Genomic DNA, 23639 nt, shown 5'->3' with positions numbered 1-23639 from the left:
TGAGACAAAATTGTTGCCTAGTTTAAATAATAAAATGGGTGACACTTATATTCGTTATTTAATCTTTGTGTTGTCTCTTCTTTCCTGGTGTAGAAATCACTTTGAAGCTATGTGCCATGTACTTCCAGGAAAATGTCTCATTCGATGAGTAGCTGGAAAATCTGGGATGTGGGATATTTTTGTAGAGGTATTGTTTTCTCTGTTCTCTGTTAATGTCTCTCACAGGTCACTTTGCACCGGTGGAGTTCTATGGAGCCAGTGTGCACTCTTGCTAAAGAGGGTGTGACCCTTAAGGCAGGGAGTGCTGCCCCAATTTACAAAGAGCCTATAAATGACCTGTTGAAAAGATGTGGGAACTGTACCAGGCAAAGCTGTGTTGTCACCTTTTACCTTATGGGAAAAGGCGAGCTCCATGGTCCTGGCAACTATCACTTCTTATCTTCGCTGAAGGATGCGGTGGGATTGGAGAAAGCAAAGCTCAGTGTAAGCACCAACCATCCCGAGTTACTTTCTTTAGTCCTGCCAGGCTTGTCTGCTGTGGAGTTGTAGGGGCTGGGAGTGGTGTCTATATTGTGATGTCTTTTGCTATTCATTCATTTGGCAGTAGCTTTTCTGAAGCTCTGCAAAGCAGTTCAAAGTGAATTTTTCTTTTTCTTCTTCACTGGTTGTTTTTGAAAAAATGCCTAAAGATCACTATCCCCCCTCCCCTTTTATATGAAGGCTGCATTTCAGTCGATCAGAGTACAACCCACTTGTTTGATGCAGTGTCTCCTCCTTCATCTCTTTTTTTGTGGCACTGTGACAAGCATTCCAGCTTGTGATTAGTATCCGTTTCCAGTGTTAACTGCTGATACTATGGTAAATGCCGCACAAAATACCAGTTATTGGTAATGGTATTACGATGGAATTGCCTCTGCTGTCCCAGGGATGCTGTGGCATGACTGACATGCAACTTTGTATGGTTATTTCCGCATTATGCAAAATTCTGTACTCCAGCTGAGGAGTTCTGATTTGCATAATGGCTTTACAGTTACTTCCCAATATCTGTACAACATTTCAGTCCTCGTGTCTGCATGAAAAGCAGCATAAGTGATAAGGACAATTATTTACTTTATTGGCTCTTGACCCCAGAACTGCCTGCTGCCTTAGATTCTCAGATTCCCTTGCTGCCCTGTTCCCCTGACTGCTGGTGCTGCTGCTCTCCAGGCCTCCTTACTTGAAAACTCTTCCGTAGTAGCCACTGACAAGGCACTCTAAAAATGGGTTTACACTATGTTGTCTCTGTGATTCCAGATCAGATTTGTTCCGTTAATAAATAAATGAAGTGGATCTGATTCTCTTATTACATCACTCTTATGCCAGCGTAACTCCATTACACCAATGTACATAGGCAAAGAATTGACCTATTTTCTTGGTTTTTTTCTACACAGGACTCGAGACTCAATCTGGAATCTGAAAAGACAGATTCTTTCTAGCCAGCGTCGCCAATAATAAAAGCTCTGCAGTTAGATTTTAGTGTATGATTCTCTTGATTATGCAAATTCTGCTCATTCTCCCATAGCTGTGTTGGCTCTGGAGTGCTAGCAGGAGAAAAACATAACATTAATTTTGTCAGTAAAGTGAGCGAATATGATTCAGAGTATATGTACATAGAAGATCTGTTGAATAAAAAGGTGGCTTTTTTCTGATCATAATCTCGTTTTTAAATATCTTTGTTAACACAAATGCTACTTTTTGTATCTTTGTTCAGGCACAGGTTTCACTACAAAAGCTTATTTAACATATACTGCAAATCCGACTTTGAAAACAAAAAAATCCACAACATATGGTTTCTCTTACAAACTTAAAAAAAAAAGCAGTTTTATATAGTACATACTTAATATGTAACTTGCTGATTTTTAATATACAATTAATGTTCAGAAGAGAAATGTCTGTAAAAGAAAAATGTTGCATGAAAACATATTCTAGTTGTGTTTTTAGACTGTGCAGAGTGCTATTACTGAAAACTTTACACTAAAACATTAAACATGTTTCTGAGATCTCTCAGCATGCCTTAGGTATCAGCTCTAAATATAGTTTAAAGACCCTCCTTTCTTACACTAGCAGTAGGTGACCTGCTGCATTGTCCTGATTTACTCATCTTTTACTTCCCCAGATTTTTATTACTGATATAGCAAGAAGGGACAACAACCTTAATATTTGAATGTATGGGTTATGAGAGAAATGTGTTGCCACTGGGACAAATCTGTCTAGCACCTTGTGACTATGATGGAATTGCACTGGGTGTAAGTCAGTCTAGAATTTATCCCATTATTTTTAGAGGAACTGTCTTTATGGAAAGTAAATAGTGATAACATTCCACAGAATTTTTAAACTAGTCTATAGTATTCTGTAGCAAGGCCATACATCTCCGTAAAGTTCTGTAGGTTTCTGGGATGCTTTGTATAGAATCTTATCGGCTGTATCCCTATTAAATTATATAGAACATTCCATAAAGGAGGTGTAGAGGAGAAAAATAATTTTAACAAATGTATTTTGAAAATACCTTCTGTTATACTGGCCTACAACTTTTACAGTGATTGGTGCAGTTGTTTTTACTAAACAAACTTCTGTAATAATACTAATTTTATTTTTCTTCCTCTTTCAGGCCACTATTTCTCAGCAAGGTGACCTGTATGCTTTTGTTCTGCAGACCACAGCAGTCACTCCTTTTGTTTGGCTGGATGTAGGGAATATACAAGGGAGGTTTAATGACAACGGCTTTCTCATGACTGAAAAGAGAAAAGTTGTGGTATTTTATCCGTGGGAGCCCGTCAGCATCGAGGAACTCGAAAAATCACTCAGCTTGACTTCACTGATGGACATTTACTGAGGAAATCTCATGTCCTCTGTAGGAAATGCTTCCTGTAGTGGTAGCAGAATAGAAACTGGAAAACTTCAAAGGAGTATAACTAGGGCTCCGTGTTTGTCACAGAGGTTGTGGAAGGCACGGATTCGATGACTTTCCGTGACCTCCATGACTTCTGTGATGGCCAGTGTGGCTGACCCCAGGGCTGCCCAAGCAGCTGGCTCCAGGGTCAGCTGCTCAGGTGACCCCAGGGACAACAACACTGGCCACTGCTGGAGCAGTACCTTACCCAGCCTCTTGGGCCTGCAGCGACCCCGTGCAGGCGCCCCCCCAGCAGTAACATGCTCCCCCTGCCCCAAGATTTAGCAGTATAGTAAAAGTCATGGACAGGTGACAGCCGTGAATTTTTGTTTATTGCCCATGACCTGTCCATGACTTTTATTAAAAATACCGTGACTAAATCTTAGCCTTAAGTGTAACCAAAGATTAAGAGATATAGCAGATAAACTGACCACAGAATGTGTAGCTCACACTGTCATTTGTACATTCCTAGCTCTTGGCTTGATGAAAAGATGTCAACAGCAAAATTCACATACAATATATATCATATGTCGAGGGTGGCGCTACTTTCTCAGGTAACTGAAAATTTATATACCAAGGGGTTCTGGTGCAGCATGGTAACCAGGAAGTGAAGCAAGTAGGATCTGTGATAGTTTTAGAGCCCAGAATATCTCTCTAGCCTTAATTTTTCACATTTGTGTTTGTATCCTCTGGCTCTCAGGACAGGGCGATACATTTCAAATTAATGTCTCCTGGGTTTGTCACAAGCCCCAAGTAAGAACCAGCACAACCCTGCTGCTCTGGGAGCAGACCAGGGACCAGACAGTGACTCAAGAGTCCCAGTTAGTCCCTGGGTCTCCTTTGATCTAATGGAGAAGTTGCCTGTGCGATCCCTTTTCTCAGTGCAGACCGCTACTTGTCCCCTATCAATACACCTGTGCCAGACAGCGTGTCTCTACCGATATACCTGTGCCTGACCCCAGGGAGCCTTCTTTCCTCTCCATGCGGTGACCTACAGCATGGGAGTGAGGGAGAAGAGGAGATTGTTGACAAAGCCACAAAAAATATAAAATGAGGATGAGATGAGACTGTGACAGCAACTGAACAGAATATTTTTTTATTTTTATGACAGAATTTGTCATTTGAAAAAATTCAGCTACTTCTAGTACCCTTGGCCATAGCAAAGCAGTCCTTCATCTCCCCAAGGAATCTAAATATGGTTTTATGTGACGTTCCTAAGGTTTTTCACTATTCCGTTCTTCATACACAATTTTGTACCTTTACCCTGCCCCACTCAAACACGCCCCACAAGTTCAGAATGCAGCACTGCAGCGCCCTCTGGTGTTTATCATAGACTTGAAGGAACACCCCGCCTGACTCCAGAACGTCACACTAGTGAGAAATGCACTTTGCTGCAGAGTGCTGAGTTAACAAGGGCACCTAAACTTTCTGAGACGTCTTTTAAATCAAAGGAGCCTTTTGTGAAGAGTTGGAATGGAGAGAGGATCTTTGCGGTGCTCTGTGAATCTGGAGGGCATTTGTTTTATGTGTGTGTATTTTACAAAAGAACTCGTATGTTCCTACAGTATTCAGGGGAAACAAATAATATTGCAAATTGAAATGATCTGAAGAGCATATTTTAGTGTTTTTAAAAGTTTAAAATAATCCTTCTAATGAATGTTGTTTTCAGTCCGGACCTGTAATTCATTTAAAAATAAATGCCATTTGGTTAAGGATGCATTAAGCTTACGGCTCACTACAGTCTTTATTTAAATGTCACTTTTTTTACCTATTGCCTATCTTATGTTACACATTTGGCTATTGATCAACTCTGGAAAATAATCCGAAGGAAAAAAAAGCCTTTAACAAACTAGTCGGAGGAGTCATTGTTCCATGAAAAGCAGAGATTTTCAGCAGCTATAGATGGGAACAGTGACATCAGCACTATTTAAAAAAAAAATCATGACAGCAGCACCTTAAATCTGTTTGAAATTGTCAGGTGATTTTCAACTATTTTTCCATCCCTAAAATTGTTTTAAGTACAAGGAAAAACACCCCCACATTGTCTGCAGCAGCATTCATGTTTAGAAATGCTAAAATAACATGCTACAGTTGCCTGTTGCCAGAATACCAACCTTGGCCAACTTAGCATTTTCTGTTCATCATGTTGCCGTAGTTATAGTGCTGGGTTTTAATTACACTCCAGTTCAATCTAAAATATAACACTTTGCCCAGAAAGAGCTCCTACTATATTTTAATAAAATAATACACATGGTGCCAAAGGCTTCAGCCATTGTTATATGACTGTAAAATACTGTGTATGCACCAGAATGCCCAAACTTCTTACATTTTAATTGAGAGTGCCTTGCTAAATTTTTGTCTTACAAACCCAGTATGGAGTAGAGTGGAAACAGTGCCCAGATGGTAACAGAGTCACTGATCAAAAGGACATTTGCAGCCACTATGACCTAAAGCAGTGGTTTTCAAACTGCAGGTCGTGACCCAGTACTGGGTTGTGGAGTGTAAGGCACTGGGTCGCAGAGGCACTGGTCAGCACCACTGACCGGGCTGTTAAAAGTCCCATCGACGGTGCTGCCCAGGCTAGTCCTTACCTGTTCTGACACTGTGCTGCGCCCCGGAAGCAGCCAGCAGCAGGTCCAGCTCCTAGGCAGGGGGGTCACAGGGCTCCGTGCGCTGCCCCTACCCCGAGCACCAGCTCTGCACTCCCAGCTGATTTTGGGGGGGGGGGGGTGTTCCTGCAGCGAGAGCTGTGCGGAGCCCTTGCACACCTCCACTTAGGAGCCAGACCTGCTGCTGGCTGCTTCCAGGACGCAGCAAGATCCATGGTGCCAGGACAGGCAGGAAGCCTGCCTTAGCACCCCCATTGCACCACTGTCTGAGAGCTGCCCGAGATAAGGCCATGCCCCAATCCCCTGCCCAAGCTCTGAGCCCCCCCTCAAACCTGGAACCCTTTCCTGTACCCCAAACTTCTCACCCCAGCCCCACCCCAGAGTCTGCACCCCCAGCCCAGAGCCCATTCCCCCTCCTGCCCCCCAGCCCTGAGCCCCCCCAAACCAGAACCCCATCATCCCCTGTCCCACCCCACAGCCCTCACCTCCTGCACCCCAACCCTCTGCCCCAGCCCTGAGCCCCTCCCACACCCCAAGCCCCTCATCCCCAGCTCCGTTGGGTCACGGGCATCAATAATTTTCTTCAACTGGGTCACCAGAGAAGAAGTTTGAAAACCACTGAATTAAGGCCCATATTCAATAAGGCACTTAAACACATGCCTAACATAAAGTGTACATGCTTAAGTTACTTGTATAATCAGAGCCTAAATCTATTTTAAGCACTTCTATGCCCCCCAATCCCTGCAATTCCACAGTATTTGAGAACCTCAGTCTTCTAATGCATTTATACCTGGGGCACAGCTGGGGAAAATTGAAAGACTTGCTAGAAACAGACAGGAGTGGAGGAGCTTCATCACTGAATAGGAACATCATGATGATGATGATTTCTTGATTAAAGCATTTAGTCCTATATTTCCTGACTCTTTTCTTACTGTGGCATTGTGGTACATCTTTAAGCTGTTTAAAATAACTAGCTGAATCTTCTGGCTTTGCTATGATGAATTGACAGACTGGAAGAGCAGAAAAACTTGCAGATTCCACAGGTAAGAGGAGCTACCCTCACCCTAGTGGTTTCTAATTTAACCCTTTGTGTTCAATGTTCTTAAGTACCTGAGTAGCATAAAAAAATGCTCATGGGTTCCAGTTTTCCTCATGTGGACGTTCACACTGGGTTTCAGGCAGGGCTCCCCCTCCTTTAAGGTAGCTAGCTGCACCAGCAACACAAGTATGGAGCTGTCCTTGAGCTCAGGAATTTTTATACGAACTCTGATTGGAACTGCTCTCCTGAGGGGGGGGAGACTCTTTGTTTCTCTTTCCTGCATATTAGCATAGGACAAGCCACAAATTGACTTAGTCTTTCTGTGTGGTCCTGGGTATGGCAGAGGTAGGAATAGAACCCTACCTTACCCCCAGGCCTGCAGCTTAATTACTGTTCTTCCCTTCCCATATACCAGGAAATGCTCAGCTCTTATGCTCTGTCAAAGCTGCTGAGCAAATCCCCTCCACCCCTGATCACTGCTGCCTCACTGCAGGAGGAGAGCTGTCCTGGCTGTTCTGCTAGGCAAGAAGCGTGATGGGAGCCTGGGGCAGGATTGTTACTCTGTTTTGGCTCTATGGAGAAGCAGAGGAGCACCAATAAGAGGATTGTTCATGGCTTTCCAGCCATAGAAATGAAGGAGGCAGTTGACTCTGAGATCAGCCCTTCATTGGTGCAAAGACCCCCCCCCCCAGTAAATAAAACGGGCAGAGGGGGAGGACACAGATCAGTTTTGCTATAGGGAGGAGAGTGCAGAGCACAGCTTAGGATCAGTGGGTGGTCTCAATGGGGTAAGTGATGACCGGCTGGAGTCCTAGAGGAAACTAAAGGATGGTAACAGCAATGGGATTGGGAGTCTGTGGAGGGAGGAGATAGAGAATTGGTAGGCTGAGGGCAACAGAATTGGTTAAGAAAAGAGGATAGATGCGGGGATACTGGTGGGCAGGGCATAGTGTGATGGAGCATGGCTTCTGGGAGTGCAGGGTATAGTGGGAGCTGAAAAGAGGGACAAAGAGAAATTGGGCTGGAGAGATGCAATGTATTTGGTGGAAAGGGGGGTGGGAGATGTTCTCTTTTTAATATTTGCTACTACAGACCAGACCATATTCTTTCATGATGTGCTCACCTCAACTTTCTGCAGTGGGTCCTTATTCAGCTGGCTGGAAGAAAAGGGGTTGTTGCTCCATCTGCAATGGTAGCAGCGGTGGAAGGAGAGGTAATGTTTTCCTGTACAGAGTGATGAGGAGTTGCAAGTGGCTGGTCCACCTGTGTGAGGGGAAACTGCCCTTTTTGCTGATTGAAAGGGGAGGTGTTCATATCCCATGCAGTCCCAGAGAAGCCTCCTTGATCCTGGATCAGGTTGATGGCACCCACCCTCTCACGCATAGCATCTAATAAAGGGCTGATTCCTTCATGATCTGCTGTGGATATCACGTTAGTCCCCTTTTTCCAGGGGCGTTGGCCAAAGCAGGCTGGATTTTTCCACCTTCCTCATAGCAGGTTTGAGACCCAGCAGGGTAAGGCATGGGGGACTAGGTTACAATGTCAACATATAGGTAGTAAAATTTGTGGCAGAAGTCCAGTGTGGATACTCATGGTGAAAGTGATATGGCTATTAGATAACGTGCATTGGAAAAAGATGTAGAGGAAATCATCTCATAAGGGAGCTGAGGAATGAGGGTTCAGGGCTCCTGCATCCTGTACAGTGGTGAGCTGACCCCCTCCTTTTGTAGCCCTCTTAATCCTCGGATGAGGGAAGGTCAGCAAGGTCCCAGCAACAGGATGGCTGGGACCAAGGTTGGGACATATGTGGATATGATTAAGGAGACAATAATGACCTGCACTATACTATTGTTGGGTCTTCCCAGATATTACAAGTGAATAATGTTGTGGTTTAATTAGGCCACATTCATTGGGGCATGGATTTTTTTCACTCTAACAGCCTTGCACAAGTAACAGGTTGGAAGGATAGCTTAGTGGATAGAGCACTTCAGCAGGTCTAAGGAGCAGAGCTGGTTGGAAAATTTTCATTGAAACAGTTTTCTGTCACAAAATGCTGTTTCAATGAAACTGAAAGTTTTCATGAAATTGTATCTATTTCAATGCAAATTCCTGTGAAAACCAATTTTCCTGAAAATGTGTTGAACTCTTCCATTGCAACAGAAACAGGAGATGCTTTGATCTAGAAAATAAGATGGTTCAGTCTGTACTATAGCAGCTGCCATTAATATTTTTATCAAATAGATTTTCATTGATGTCATTATGACATGGCATATATTATGTACTACTGCTACTGAGGTGTCATGAAATACTGGAAAAATAAAAGAATATAAACATGAAAAACCATTAAAATAAAAATTTAAACAATTCATTTGAAATATTTTTGAAATTTTCATTTAAAAATGAAATTTTCGAAATGTAATTTTTCAGAATTTCCATCAGCTCCACTCAGACCCTAGGTTCAGATCCTGCCACACCCATAGACTTTGAGTGTGACCACTGGCAAGTTTCTTTCTGTATTCTATGTCTCAGGCCCCCTTTAATACTTCCCTACCATCCAGCAGGTATTCTGAAGAGAAAATCCACTAACAGTTGTAGTGGGCAGATACCATGATAAGGGCCACACATGTCGCTAGGATAATGCTATAAATTATCCATCTGGGTAGAGTTGTATAATGCCACCTGTTAAGGGTGTAGATACATCTACAGGACGGCCCTGCAACACCGTTATAGGGAAGGGAATCCTTGTCCATGCTGCTCAGACTGTCTCTGGATGGACACATGTCCCCTCCATATGTTGCCTTCCTCCCAGGGGAGGCAACCTAGCACCTGCCAAGAGGCAGCATTTGACTCTGCCACTTGCTATTCTGCCTCTGAGACTGGGCTCCCGCTCCGGGTATGCTTGCACTTGGAGCTGGGTGTCTGATGTCAGAGACAGACCCACACAGCTCAACCAGTGGGATGGGCTAGTCACCCCGAGTATGTGGCTGTTGTCTCATCTGGGTATGTGTCCGCCTGCCTGTGCTGCTGCACTCTTTTTTTTATCACAGTAGCTTGATCAGAGCTAGCCCTGTGTTATGCCTCTTTGAGCTGGGAGTAACTGACCCCAGCTCCAAGTGCAGGCATACGCTTAGGGTACATCTACATTAGGAAAAAGGATGTACAAGGAGATAGCTAAAGCACTGCAGTATCCTAGAATAGACAGGGCAATATATTAGCAATCACCTTTCACACCACGCCACTTTGCCTAATGTTGCCTACCTTATCTGGGGGAGTCTGGACCCACTTTAATCCACCCCTTAGGTCGCAGGTGTTGTGTGCCTGGAAACTGCTCTGGATGCTAAGGGTTAAGGGAGATGGGGAAGACCATCCTTATATTGTTATGTAACTTACCTTTATCGGTTCACTTTGGGCTATTGAGATAGAGAAGTATGAATCCTGAAAATGTTTCATTTCCAAGCCAAAGAGGAATGAAATGTATTTTGTTAAATAGTCTGAAACAGGTTCATACATGACATGCTACAGAGTAACTGGTAAGAACAATGGTTGACATTCAGGTCCCTGTATACAGGGGCCTAGGAAAGGTCATCTGCTGTTCATTGAGTTATTGTCCTGATGGATATTTTTATGCAGCTCATGGTCACAAAGTGCTTAGGGAAATACAGAGCTAGATGCCTTCTACAGGTTTTAAAGCAGAAACGTATCGGATTTAACAGACTAGGTGTGCTAACAAATGACAAACTTGCTTCTGGTGACCTGCCACATATAGAAACTTCGATAAGAAGTCTGTCAACACTTTAATTTTGCTTAAAATCCTGTGAGACTATAAGGTGCATTTCACTCAGACAGCAGCAGAATTCAAGATAGAACTAACCCCAGCAACAGGAAAGCCCTTCTAACAGACTATTCAGAAAATGGTTATCACCGCTAGAGTGGAAAGAGAACACTGATAACAGGTAAGTTTATTGAACTAATAACTTACCTATACAGACAGCGCCACAAGTGCCATACCACTTAAGATAAAAGGCCATTAGATTTAGAGAGAATGAGGGTTGTGCCACTGTACATACTGTTCATATAGAAATGAGTCAGGAGTTTTATGTAGGTATAAAATCACAGCTCTTCACTGGATAAGACTTACATTTTGCATTCTAAATAGACTCAGATATGATAAAAATAAGGGTGCAGATTTTGCTCAGGGTTCTGACTTCAGCAGAAACTGCATCCATGGAACCGAGTCCACCAATGCTGCATCCTGCGGTAGCTGCCATGATCCTGTCCTAATTATAGAAATGAAGCAATGTTTATCATGGTCAATGTATTCCTGCCCACTGATTTTCTTTATGGAATCCAGTAGCTATACTAGATTCTCTTTAAACCTGTAATTCATAAATCAGACAATCATCTCAATAGAATGAACCGAATCTGAGGAAAAACTCTGTTAGGGAACTGGAGATATTCAAGAATTTTAGATCTGAATGAAAATCCAAGCACAGCCATCTCATCAGCCTTCTGAGGTACAAAATTGGCTATTTCTTCAAGAAACCAACTCTTCTTCTTTGAAAACATGGCACTATGGGTGCTCTACCAAAGGATTATGGTTTTGCTTGGACGCTACAAAGCAGTGCTCTCAGGCCTATGTAGAGCAGCACCTCATGCTTTGAACACGGGAATATAGAGAGGCACATCCCTCCCACCACTCAGTTCCTTCTCAACTGTCTGCAGCTTGAGACAGAGTCTTCTGCTGTGTGCCATATTCAGCTCCCCGCTTTTTCCTCACGGTAGAAAAAACCCTTTTTAAACTTTAATTTATTTTATTTATTTGTTTAGCACATTTGTGCTCTTGGCTGGGGAGGGGATACCTCCTCCTAGTTTAAGACCTTTCATTTGTTCTGGAGCACAATGTTATGCCTAAAACCCCAGAGTTTAAACCCTGCTCAACCTGTCACGGATCTTTTCCCCACAGAGATGGACACTCAAGTTTCCTGAGGTGTTTGGGGGCCCCCCATATCCCCTCAAAGGGTAAAGTCTGTCTGTCTCTGGCCAAAGTCAGGTCCAAAAAAGATAGGGAGGCTAGACTAAAGCTCCGTAATGGAACGTGCTCTAACTTCAGAGAGGTCAACTGCCCCTTCCCCCCCCCCCCCTCAGCACATCATCCTCAATGTCACAGGCTGCTTCGGTTACTATTACAGCTTTGTCTGTGACCATGGAGGTGAAGACTTGAAAGAACCAGGGAAACAAAGAAAAGGGGTAGATCATCCCATAAGACCCACGCTTGGGAGACCTCATATCCCTCAAAGGGTACAGTGGATGCTCCAGCTGAGTCCAGTACTAAGGCATTGGCACCACATAAGAAAAAGCCCTTTACCACCACAGCGCCTACTGCAGTGGTACCAACCAATCTCTTGCAGTACTGTGATAACCACAGGGCTATTGAGCATGCCTCTAGTACCAGCCTTTTACCACAGCTCACAGGGGAGGACCTTGCAACCTCCCTGATACCACAGCAGTCTCCATCCCACAGGTTGATAGTCCCACTTCTGTTACTGACCCAGGTCTTGACTATAGGCTACTAGAGTCCTATGCCTCATTAAAGATTTCTGTCTTCAGAGGATCTTGTAATTTCCGACGAGCCTGGGTCTCCACTGTTACAAAGACCTGTCAGAGCACACTCACTGGTATAGTCCAGACAGTTGTAAGCTGAGACTTGTCTGTTTCTAGCTTTTGGTGTACCAGCCATAACACCTGAGCTCCCACCCTACTGCTTTAGCTCAGGAGAGGATTCATCCGACTCGAGATCGTGGTACATCCCAATACCACACCCCCACAGTCCTCTCTAATGAAGAGGATCCTGGTACCCTACCAGACATCAGAGGCCTAGAAAGTATGGCTATCTCTGAGGACCCTCCATCTATCTCCCTCCGTAGTGGGGTTACTAGGACTTGTGGGGCCATTTTGGCAACCAGTTCTATAGGATGTCAAGAAAAAGAGTGCTACCACCCACTGATACCATACCATCATAACAGAAATCCGCAGGAGTGCAATCTGGTCTTCTTTCCAGACTTTTACCAAACATTATGCCATCTTACCTGCTTCCAGAAATAATACAGCCCTTGATGATGCAATCTTTTGAAATGTCCTGGTCTTACCTCCTCACTGAGTAACTGCTTGGGAGACTCCTCCGGTGGAGCACCCATAGGGACATGGAATTACTTACCTCACAGTAACTTGAGTTCTTTGAGATATTTTGTCCTGCTGGATGTTCCATCTCCCATTCTCCTTCCCCTCTGCTGTGGAGTGAGGCTTCATGGTCAAGAGACAACTGAGAGATGGCAGACTCTCACCTCCTTATATGTCCCCATTTAGAGCATGAGGTGCCAATTGGTGCAGGTGCAAACCTGCAAATACTACTTTGCAGTCTCCAGTTGAGAGCACATGGTGTGCGCACATCCTATGGTGGCACACTCATAGAGACAAAACGTCTCAAAGAACTCAAGTTACTTTAAGGTAAGTAACCTCTCCTTCACAATCTCCAGTTGATGGATGAAGCAGATTGTTCTATGTATGAAACTGTCTGTTGAAAACTTGATTGGAAAGCTGCAATAGACAGCAGACTTGTTCGCTGGGGGGTTAATATAGAGTCTGTGGTTCAGAAAATGCTTTTGACAAGATCTGTTCTGTTTTTGTTTTGTTTTTTTTCCTAGGAGCAAAGTCTTGTGCCTCTTTGTCTCTCCCACTGTGGGGAATGCTGCTCCGATTTGAATCCAGACACCAGCTGTTGGCAGAAAACATAATGAGTTTCAATTTCTCCTTTACCTGAATCTCATCCTCAGTGATTCTGACAACATTAGCCATGCCTTATATTACTGACGAGTCCGGATGTCTCTTGGCAGCCGCTCTGATTCACAGAACCTCATGCCACACAAGACCAGCAGATTCACCATTTCCTGTGGATCATCAGCACTTTCTCAGAATACAAAGTTTTGCCTGATTCTGTCCTAGCAAGAATTGTTGCTGCTGCTCGTTGGGATAAAATCAATCTGTCTGTCTGTAGATTTTCCACCAGTTATGGGGCTGCCATTAATACTCCCAAGGTGTGTGTGTGTGTGTGTGTGTGTGTGTGTGTGTGTGTGTGTGTGTGTGCGCGCGCGCGCGCACACATGCACTTGCGCACACATTTTTCAATGAGAAATGGCACAATTGCCTTCTTAGCATATTAATACATTGTATGTACCAGAAAACTTTCCCCCCGTGTTCCAGGGCTACAATTTATGGATGGATTCTTACAGAGTCCCTTGTTTTATTGTTATGCAGGTTAAACCTAGTTCAACGTGTGCCATCTTCAGTTTGGGAGGAATGGGCCTTTCCGTTGTTATTGGCTGTAAAGCAGCTGATGCTTCCCCGATCATTGGGATTGACATCAACAAAGGCTAAAGAGTTAGGAGCCACCGAGTGCATCAACCCTCAGGACTTCAAGAAACGTTTTCAGGAGGTGCTGGTTGGGATGACCGGCCATGGTGTGGACCAGGGGTAGGCTACCTATGGCACGCGTGCCAAAGGCAGCACGCGAGCTGATTTTCTGTGGCACTCACACTGCCTGGGTCCTGCCACCGGTCCGGGGAGCTCTGCATTTTAATTTAATTGTAAATGAAGCTTCTTAAACATTTTTAAAACCTTATTTACTTTACATACAACAATAGTTTAGTTATATATTATAGACTTATAGAAAGAGACCTTCTTAAACTGTATTACCAGCATGCAAAACTTTAAATCAGAGTGAAGACTTGGCACATCACTTTTGAAAGGTTGCTGACCCCTGGTGTGGACTATTCCTCTGAAATTACTGGGTGCATAGATACTATAGCATGTGAGAGTGGCACATATTTTCTTTGCTCATTAGTGGCCCAATGTTAGAGCAGACTTACTGAATGTAGTAAGTGTTTGTGTATTCTTCACAAAACTCCTAACAAGGAGCCTCCTTATCTGCAGGCCAACCTCAAGATCAGTTCAAGTAAGAGCTCCCTGAAACAAGGGCTAAGTCTTGGCTGTGTTTTATACAGAGAATATGCTTTTTGCTGTATAAATAAGAGCTGGATAAAATGTATTTTTGATAGACTAATTTTTTATATATAGAAGATTTTCAGACTCTAAATAATAGACTTCAGAATTATTTCATAAGGCAAAATGTACCCTGTGGTACTGAGGGGAGGTTTTTGTTTCATAACCTGCACACTTCCTCTGTATGATGTCTTAATTCATTTTTTAACCATTCTGCCACGAGGACTCTGGGAACTGTATGATGATTCGAACACATCCTTTAGATATCCTTTGGCCCTATGCTGCCGATCACTGGACATCCCTGGGAAAAGAGTTTTAATGGCGCATGGAGATAAACAAAAGTAGATGAAAATTTCAGTCTTAGTTAACTTGTTCCATTGCTTGTGAAATGTTTAGTGGTCAGTCTGGCTATTTTATTGATGTATATTATGGAATACGAAAGTGAATGGTAATTCTGCTGCTGCCAGAGTAGAACGCGAAAACCCAAGTTTGCATGAAGAAAAAAGCAATTATGCCTATAAATATTGATATGTACATGTAACTGCTTGTGCCTAAGCTTGAAAAGCTGGCTCATTCAGACACATATTTTGTAAAATATATTATGCACATGGACACTGGACATCATAAAACATTTCCATTTTCTCTTATATGATTTTATTAAATATCTATCTGAATATCTGTGCTAGTAAATACCATGAAAACAGTGTGTAAACTCCAAGTGGCTGCTCTGTTCAACCACATTTGTGCTCTCTTTATTTGCTGTTTTAGGAACAGTCTTGCAAATAGATTTTTTACCCCACCCAAATGTTTGGGGAATAGTTGTTCTTCAAGAGCAGTGGTGTGCAAACTTTTTGGCTCAAGGGCCACATCGGGGTTATGCAACTGTATGGATGGCTGGGTAGGGAAGGCTGTGCCTCCCCAAACAGCCTGGCCCCCGCCCTCTCCCACTTCCCACCTCCTGACTTCCCCCCTCAAACTTCCAACCCATCCAACCCCCCCTGCTCCTTGTCCCCTGACCTCCCCCTCCTGGGACCCTCACCCCCATCCAACCTCCCTGCTCCCTGTCCCCTGACTGCCCTCCCGACCCCTATCCACATTCCTGCCCCTGACAAGCCACCCCACGGATTCCCACTCACAACCTTCCCTGTTCCCCATCCCCTGACCCCCCCCAGAATCCCCACCTCATCCAACCGCTCCCAACTGTTAGCAGTCAGTTCATTCATAAGAACGCTCATACTGGATCAGATCAATGATCCATCTAGCCCAGTATCCTGTCTCAGACAGTGTCCAGGATCAGATGCTTCAGAGGGAACTAACAGCACAGGGCAATTTCCAGTGATCCCTGTCATCCAGTGCTAGCTTCTGGTTAGAAGAGGCTTAGGGACACCCAGAGCATGCATTTGTGTTCCTGACCATTTTGACTAATAGACATTTTTGGACCAAATCTCCATGAACTTTTCTGATTCTTTTTTTGAACCCTGTTATACTTTTGGCTGTCACAACATCTCCTGGCAATGAGTTCCACAGGTTGACTATGTGCTGTCAAGAAATACTTCCTTTTGTTTGTTTTTTAACTTGCTGCCTATTAATTTCATTGGGTGACCTCTAGTTCTTGTGTTCTGTGAAGCGGTAAATAACACTTTTCTATTCACTTTCTCCACACCATACATGATTTTATAGACCTCTATCATATCCTTGCTTAGCTGTCTCTTTTCTAAGCTGAACAGTTCCAGTCTTATTAATCTCTCCTTGTATGGAAACCTGTCCATACCCCTAATTGTTTTTGTTGCCCTTTTCTGCACCTTTTCAAAGTCTAATATATCTTTCTTGAGATGGGGTGTCCAGATCTGCATGGAGGAATCAAGGTGTGGGTGTACCATGGATTCATTCATTGCATTACATTGCCGACAGGGTTGGGTTAGGAATATGTTTGACAAGAAGCAAGATAGGATTGTTGAGAAACAAATCAGAAGTTAGCTGATTTTTATCTGCATGTCAGCATTTGTAACTAACTACTTTTGTTTTATATTTCAGTATTGGCAGCATCCTCCTTTTTTAAGATTCAGAGCAATGGGAGATATGTGGGTCTTAACATCTCAACAATTCATATCCAGTATCTACTCCTCACTGATCTCTTTTTTTTCTTATGATAACATGAAGAGAGCTGTGAAAGGCTTTGGGTGATTCTGACATGGAGAGCTGTGAAAAATGGGCCTAATGAAAGCTGAAAAGATTTGTAGGTTAATAAGGAAGCAACTTTGGGGGTAAAGAATGTTTTAAATGGACCCTGTAGCCTCAAGGCCTGTGAAATGGTGAGAGAGGTGGATCTGTGTCTTGTCATGTGACCTTAAATGAGCTTGATCCTTCTCACTCCACTCCTACCTCTTTATACCTCCAGCTAACCAAATCATGTATGTAGATGAATGTTACAATAGCCAGAATCTCCAACACTTGGGAACTGTGAAACACCTTGAAATTGTAACTGATCACACCTACATGGGTATGAGTAGAGAGATGGCATCTTTTCTTTTGCTCTCTCGTCTTATATCCAGAGATTATAGTCTGTTTTGGTACCAAATGCTAAAGGAAAACCTGACACTATCCTGAAGCTGAACTGTGGTGGGTGCACTGGAGGTGTTAGCTACATATCCAGCACCAGCCTCAAACCTAGCATTTCTCCCAGCCAAACAGATTTCTGTTACCAATCTGCCCTAGGTGTCAGGTGATCAGACTGAGGTTGCAGGATCTTTAGGGGAGGAGATGATGGAGCACACCAAGTGTCTAAGTTTTAAAGCTTTATTAATAAAATAATAAAATAACAGCAGTGAGTGTTGGGACTGCTCCCTCATCACTCAAAGGAAGCAAGAAAGCGTTCATACCCCAGCCCTAACCCACTTTTATACTCACACAAGGCTGGGTGTAACATAAGAAGAAGAGGGGAAGGGGTGAATGGGAGTTCTTGTTCCATGCATGGGTCGTCCAGGGTCTACTGTGATCTCTGAGTTGCTTTGGCTCTCAGGAGGGTTTTTAAGTCCTGGGTTTCTTTTGGGAGTGTTTTTGTTTTAGGGCCTTCTGTTCCTTATGCTCTTTGTACCAGTCCAAACTGGCTTGCTGTGGGCTCCTCAGCGTTCCCAAAACACATTGGCTTCAGAGACTTTGTTCCCCAGCTCCCCCTACTCCCCGTTGGCCTTTGCTGTTTTATTTGCTCTTGCTGTTTTTACTGCAATTTTTGTAGCCCTGCTCCACTTAGTTCTCTTCTCACAGCTGGGCAGCTGCAGACTTTTTCTAGAGCCCATAACCTTGGACCAGGATCAGTGTTTTATCTTCAGATGGAGCTAGCTGAAGTGTTGAGTTAACCCATTCTTTGCTTTTTTCCTTTGTCCCTCTTTTGGCCTCTTGCAACCTGCAAAGGAATCCTCCAGTTCACACTCTCACCTTTGACCCTCCCCCGAAATGCCTTGTGATGCTTGCAACTGCGTTAGCAACATATAATGCTGATTTGCCTCCCCATGGGACCCGCTGAGGGAGAGAGTCCTTGGGCCTGTGACAAACCCTCTACATTACCCAGCTCTAGCATCTAGCCATCTCTCATCTACCCTACAGTACCTCAAAACTTCCCATTGTTTCTTTTGGTGACCCAAATCCCACGAGCTTTCTGTCACCAAAGGACTGCAGAATACAGTGAGTCGCAGGATGATTTTGTGTGTATTTTGCTGGTCACACAGCACAAATGATTCAGAACTACTGATCTAGTTGGTAAAGCAAAAGCTGAAGAGGTTTTTACAAACCAACATGTTGGTTAATTGTAAAGTTGTTCTTACTTGTCTTTCTCCACTGTTTATATTAATAAAAAGATTTTTGCCTCAGGGAAAAGCCTTGGGAATATCAGAAAATGCTCACAAGAGCTTCTGGGCTGTTTCATGGCAAAACTGTATTTGTGATCTACCAATAAATCTGTGTTACTCTGGGGAATAGATTCAGAGGGGTCATTATGTATTACTACAAGGCATATGAGTGCCAAAAACAATCAAGATTCCGTTTCCATTAACGATGCAGAAACAAACTACTTTAGAGGTCTGTCAGGTGCATGGACTATTGATGCACAATAACAGGCATCATGAGTCATGGCTCTATCTGGAAGAAGAGAGCACGGCAGAAGGAAAGGAGGGTGGGTTAAATTCTTGGGCTGTAGTGGTGGGAATGAGGGAACCAAGCAGTGGAAAAGGAAAGATTTGGTGGTTCTGAGATTCTGAAAAAAGTTGTAATGCAAAATAAAAGTGCTATTACAGGAGACACTTTTTATTCAGAAAAGATGCTTGAAAGAAGCACACGTGAGCTTGATTTAACTCAGCTCTGTGTTCTTGACCATTGTGTCAAAATTTACATGGATGTTTATTTTGCTATTTGTTTGCTTAAAAATAAAAGGCAGCACATATGTTGACATTAGGATAAGATTTACCATTGTATTAAAGAACCATACAGCCCAGTATCTAATGTGAAATTTTGAACCTTTAACAATATAAGCATTACCCTTCCATATCGGTCTGGTATCCTTTCTCTAACAGTGATACCAAAAGCCCCACTAGTTTAAGATTGAGAGGGATAAGACCCAGTTATGACCCTGACAGCATCCAAATTTATCCTCATTGATTCTCCATGAGTCCAATATGTCCAGTCTTGCTCTCCATGACCTCATAGTATCTACAGCCTGCTCTCTGTGACATTGTGTGAACCCTCTGTGAACTCTCCATGACCCCAGCCTTGCCTCGCTGTGTCCTCATTTAACCCCTCTGCCTCCAATACTGCTTTGACCTCATGTGAACCTTCTGCCTTCTAACTAAACCTTGGTGAATGGTACAGGACCCCAGCCTTGCTCTCTGTACCCTATCTGACCCTCCTGAATCTAAATTGATCCTCATTGACCTTCCCATGACCCCACACTACCTCAAGCCCTGGTGTGTGTGACCTCAGGTGAAGCCTCTCCCATCAAATAAAACCTCATGAACTCTCAATGAACCCAACTTTGGTCTCTGTATCCTCATTTGACCCCTCTTCATCAAAATGGATTTCCCATTGACCTTTCCATGACCCCCTCAGTGCCTCCTCCCCTGCTGTGACCTCGTATGACACCTCTGCCTTCCAGTTGAACCTCTGTGAACTCTCTATGACCCCAGCCTTGGTCTCTGTGTCCTCATTTGACCCCTCTGCATCCAAATTGATTCCCTTTGACCTCTCCATGACCCCTCACTGCCTCCTCCCCTGTTGTGCGTGACTGCATATGAACCCTCTGCCTTCAAATAAAACTACATGAACTCTCAATGACTCCTGAATTGGTCTCTGTGTCCTCATTTGACCCCTCTGCATCTAAATTGATTCCCATTGACCTCTCCATGACCCCTCACTTCCTCCTCCCCTGCTGTGTGTGACCTCATATGAACCTTCTGCCTTCAAATAAAACCACATGAACTCTCAGTGACCCCAGAATTGGGCTCTGTGTCCTCATCTGACCCCTCTGCATCTAAATTGATTCCCATTGACCTCTCCATGACCCCTCACTTCCTCCTCCCCTGCTGTGTGTGACCTCATATGAACCTTCTGCCTTCAAATAAAACCGCATGAACTCTCAGTGACCCCAGAATTGGGCTCTGTGTCCTCATCTGACCCCTCTGCATCAAAACTGATTTCCATTGACCCCCTCCATGATCCTTCACTGCCTCCCCCCCTGCGCTATGTTACCTCATATGAACCCTCTGCCTTCAAATTGAAACTCTGTGAACTCTCTATGACCCAAGCTTTGGACTCTGTGTCCTCATTTGACCCCTCTACAGCCAAATTGATTCCCATTGACCTCTCCATGACCCCCTCAGTGCCTCCTCCCCTGCTGTGACCTCATATGAACCCTCTGCCTTCAGAATGAGCCTCTGTGAACTCTCTGTGACCCCCAGCCTTGGTCTCTGTGTCCTTATTTGACCCCTCTGCATCTAAATTGATCCTCACTGACCTCTGAATGACCCCACATTACCTCCAGCCCTGCTGTATGTGACCTCATATGAACCCTCTGCCTTCAAACTGAACCTCTGTGAAATCTCATTGACCTCAGCTTTGGTCTCTGTGTCCTCATTTGACCCCTCTGCATCTAAATTGATCCTCCTCAGTGACCTCTCAAAGACCCCAGACAACCTCCAGCCCTGCTGTTTGTGACCTCATGTGAACCTTCTGCCTTCAAATAAAACTACATGAACTCTCAATGACCCCTGAATTGGTCTCTGTGTCCTCATCTGACCCCTCAGCATCTAAATTAATTCCCATTGACCTCTCAAAGACCCCAGACAACCTCCAGCCCTGCTGTTTGTGACCTCATGTGAACTCTCTGCTTTCAACTAAAACCACATGAACTCTCAATGACCTCAGCATTGGTCTCTGTGTCCTCATTTGACTGCTCTGCATCTAAATTGAGCCTCATTGACCTTCCCATGACCCAACACTACCTCAAGCCCTGCTGTGTGTAACTTCATGTGAAGCCTCTGCCTTCAATTAAAACTGCATGAATGCTCAGTGACCCCAAAATTGGTCTCTGTGTCCTCCTTTGACCCCTCTGCATCCAAACTGATTTCCATTGACCTCTCCATGACTCCTCAGTGCCTCCTCCCCTGCTGTGTGTGACCTCATATGAACCCTCTGCCTTCAAACTGAACCTCTGTGAAATCTCAATGACCCCTGCCTGCCTCTCTGTGTCCTCAGCTGACCTGTCTGCAACTAACTCGACCTTCATTGACCTCTCCACGACCCCACACTACCGCAAGCCCTGCTTTGTGTGACTCTGTGTCTTAAATTAAACCTTTGTGACCTCTCAATGAGCCCAGACTTCCTCTCTGTATCATTTGACCCCTCTGCATCTAAATTGATCCCCACTGACCTCTCGGTGACCCCAGACAACCTCCAGCCCCAGTGTGTGTGACCTCGTGTGAACCCTGGGTCTTAAATTAAGCCTCAATGACCCCAGCCTTGACCTTTGTGTCATTTGACCCCCTCTGAGTCCAAATTGATCCCCAATGACTTCTCCATGACCCTCCCAGTGCCTCCAGCTCTTCTGTGATCTCATTTGAACCCTCTGCCTGCTAATTGAACCTCTGTGACCACTCCATGACCCCAGCCTTGTTCTCTGTGTCCTCATTTGAGCCCTCTGCATCCAAATTGATTCCCATTGACTTCAGTGTGACCCAATAGTATGTGGAACCCGGTATCCTGTGACATCGTGTGACCCCTCTTCCTTCAAATGAAACCACACTGAATTCTCCATGACCCCAGCCTTGGCCTCTGTGTCATTTGACCCTCTGAGTCCAAATGGATCCCCACTGACCTTCCCTTAACCTCTCCAGTGCCTCCAACTCTGCTGTCTCTGTCTTCATGTGAACTGTATGTCTTCAGATTGTGCCTCTGTGAATGGTCTATGAGCCCAGCCTTGTTCTCTGTATCCTTGCGTGTCCCCTTTGCATCCAATTTTAGCCTCATTGACCTCTATATAAACCCCACTATATACTATCCCTTTCTCTGTGACATGTGATCCCACTGAATCTAAAATGATCCGCAGTGTGTTCTGTGCCAGCCCCCATTGGCTCCAGCTTTCGCTCTTTGTGACCCCATTGCCTCTGAGTTCACCCTGAGTGACCACTTGAAGGCCCCCACTACCTCCAGTCCTGCTTGCTCTGGCATCATTTACCCCACTGCCTGCACATCTATCCTCATTGACCTATTCATGACCCTCAAGTCTTTTTGCCATGACCTCCCCCCAGCATTCCCTGATTGAACCCCAACTCCTACCGAGCTTTTTATCAGTGATCCCTGTCTGTCTCCATTTCCTCCAGACTTGCTCTTCTTGACCCCTATGTGACCCTGACAACCTCCCTATGTCCCCTGCATGACACAATTAACTCCAGACTCACTCTTCTAGGCCCTCCCCTTGCCTCTAGACTCTTCTGCCCTTACTCCTGCATAGCCTATTGCCTCCTGACCTGCCATTGTAACCTATGCATAGTAAACAGAAACAGGCTAGTGAGGTGACCGAGTCACAAGTGCCTACTCCAGCGCCTGAGAACATGGGTTTGATTCCACTGGAGGCTCCCTTAGTTGAGGCTTTGCAAGGGACTTGCTCTGTTACCTCACTGCCTTAGCTAGAGGGGCAATAAAGGCGGTGTGAGACAGGCTGACTGAAGAATGCAGGCATCGATCACACTACTTTTTGCATGGAAGGCACTGGCTCTATAATTTGGACTCAGACCCCTAATTGGAGACTGTCCTCACCACACCCATGTCATGCTGGAGGCCACAGAGTTCCCTTGGGATCCTGTTGCTTCTTTCCAAATAGTCACAGGATGCATGCTTCTTGTGTGCTGAGTAGAGTGTGGTGCTAATAGTGCCTGTGTTGTGGGTTTGACTCCTCCCAGTGGTCCCTCAGGAAAGCGGCTTTTGCTCTTTTGCCTGACTGCTATAGGAAGAGGGGGCAAAAAAAGGGAAGGATATGAGCCGGCTACCTTGGAGGGAGTTGGGGAAAGTCCTTGCCCCACTATCTGAAGGGCACAGGCATCAATCCCCCTGCTGTGAGAATGCCGGCCTCCATCCTGCTGCTACTCATATGTAAAGTGAACTTTCAACCACTGAAGCTAATTCCCCAGTTCTCAGCCAGCGTCTGCTGTTGCACAGCAAACAAGGGCCAGAGCCAAGCAGCTTTCAACTCCACTATGGCTTGCTTCTTGGAGGCCAATTGGGGAAAAGGATCACTGGAGATGCTCAGCCCCGTGGCTGACGACAGCTTCTAAACAGAAAGAGCAAAGGGCCTGCACCCCACCTTGCCAACCACCTAGTGTGGCTCAGGAGCTGGACTAGGTTACCTGCTGAAGTGCCTTCCAGCCCTACATTTCTATGACTCCATAAACATGCATTGCTGAACTGTTGTGTGATACACTGATCAATGGGACCCCATCAGACTGGGTACAATCTATACAGGAAG

The 23639-nt window shown here is 44.7% G+C and overlaps 1 protein-coding gene across 2 annotated transcripts in view; it reads left to right on the top strand.

Moving 5' to 3' along the window:
- MANBA (mannosidase beta) overlaps positions 1-3244 on the top strand; it is a 53715-nt gene extending 50471 nt beyond the window's left edge. Inside the window, exons 16-17 of one of the 2 annotated variants that reach the window (XM_030564458.1) lie at positions 226-483; positions 2648-3244. In XM_030564458.1, the coding sequence (XP_030420318.1) occupies positions 226-483; positions 2648-2872 (483 nt within the window). In that variant the 3' untranslated portion in view covers positions 2873-3244. The other variant, XM_030564460.1, reaches the window with a different exon arrangement.
- Positions 3245-23639: the final 20395 nt, after the last annotated feature.

Source organism: Gopherus evgoodei, chromosome 5 (assembly GCF_007399415.2).
Source record: "Gopherus evgoodei ecotype Sinaloan lineage chromosome 5, rGopEvg1_v1.p, whole genome shotgun sequence".
Classification (NCBI taxonomy): domain Eukaryota; kingdom Metazoa; phylum Chordata; order Testudines; family Testudinidae; genus Gopherus; species Gopherus evgoodei.
Note: the sequence above shows the minus strand (reverse complement) of the source record. Positions and strands in the feature narration are given on the sequence as shown.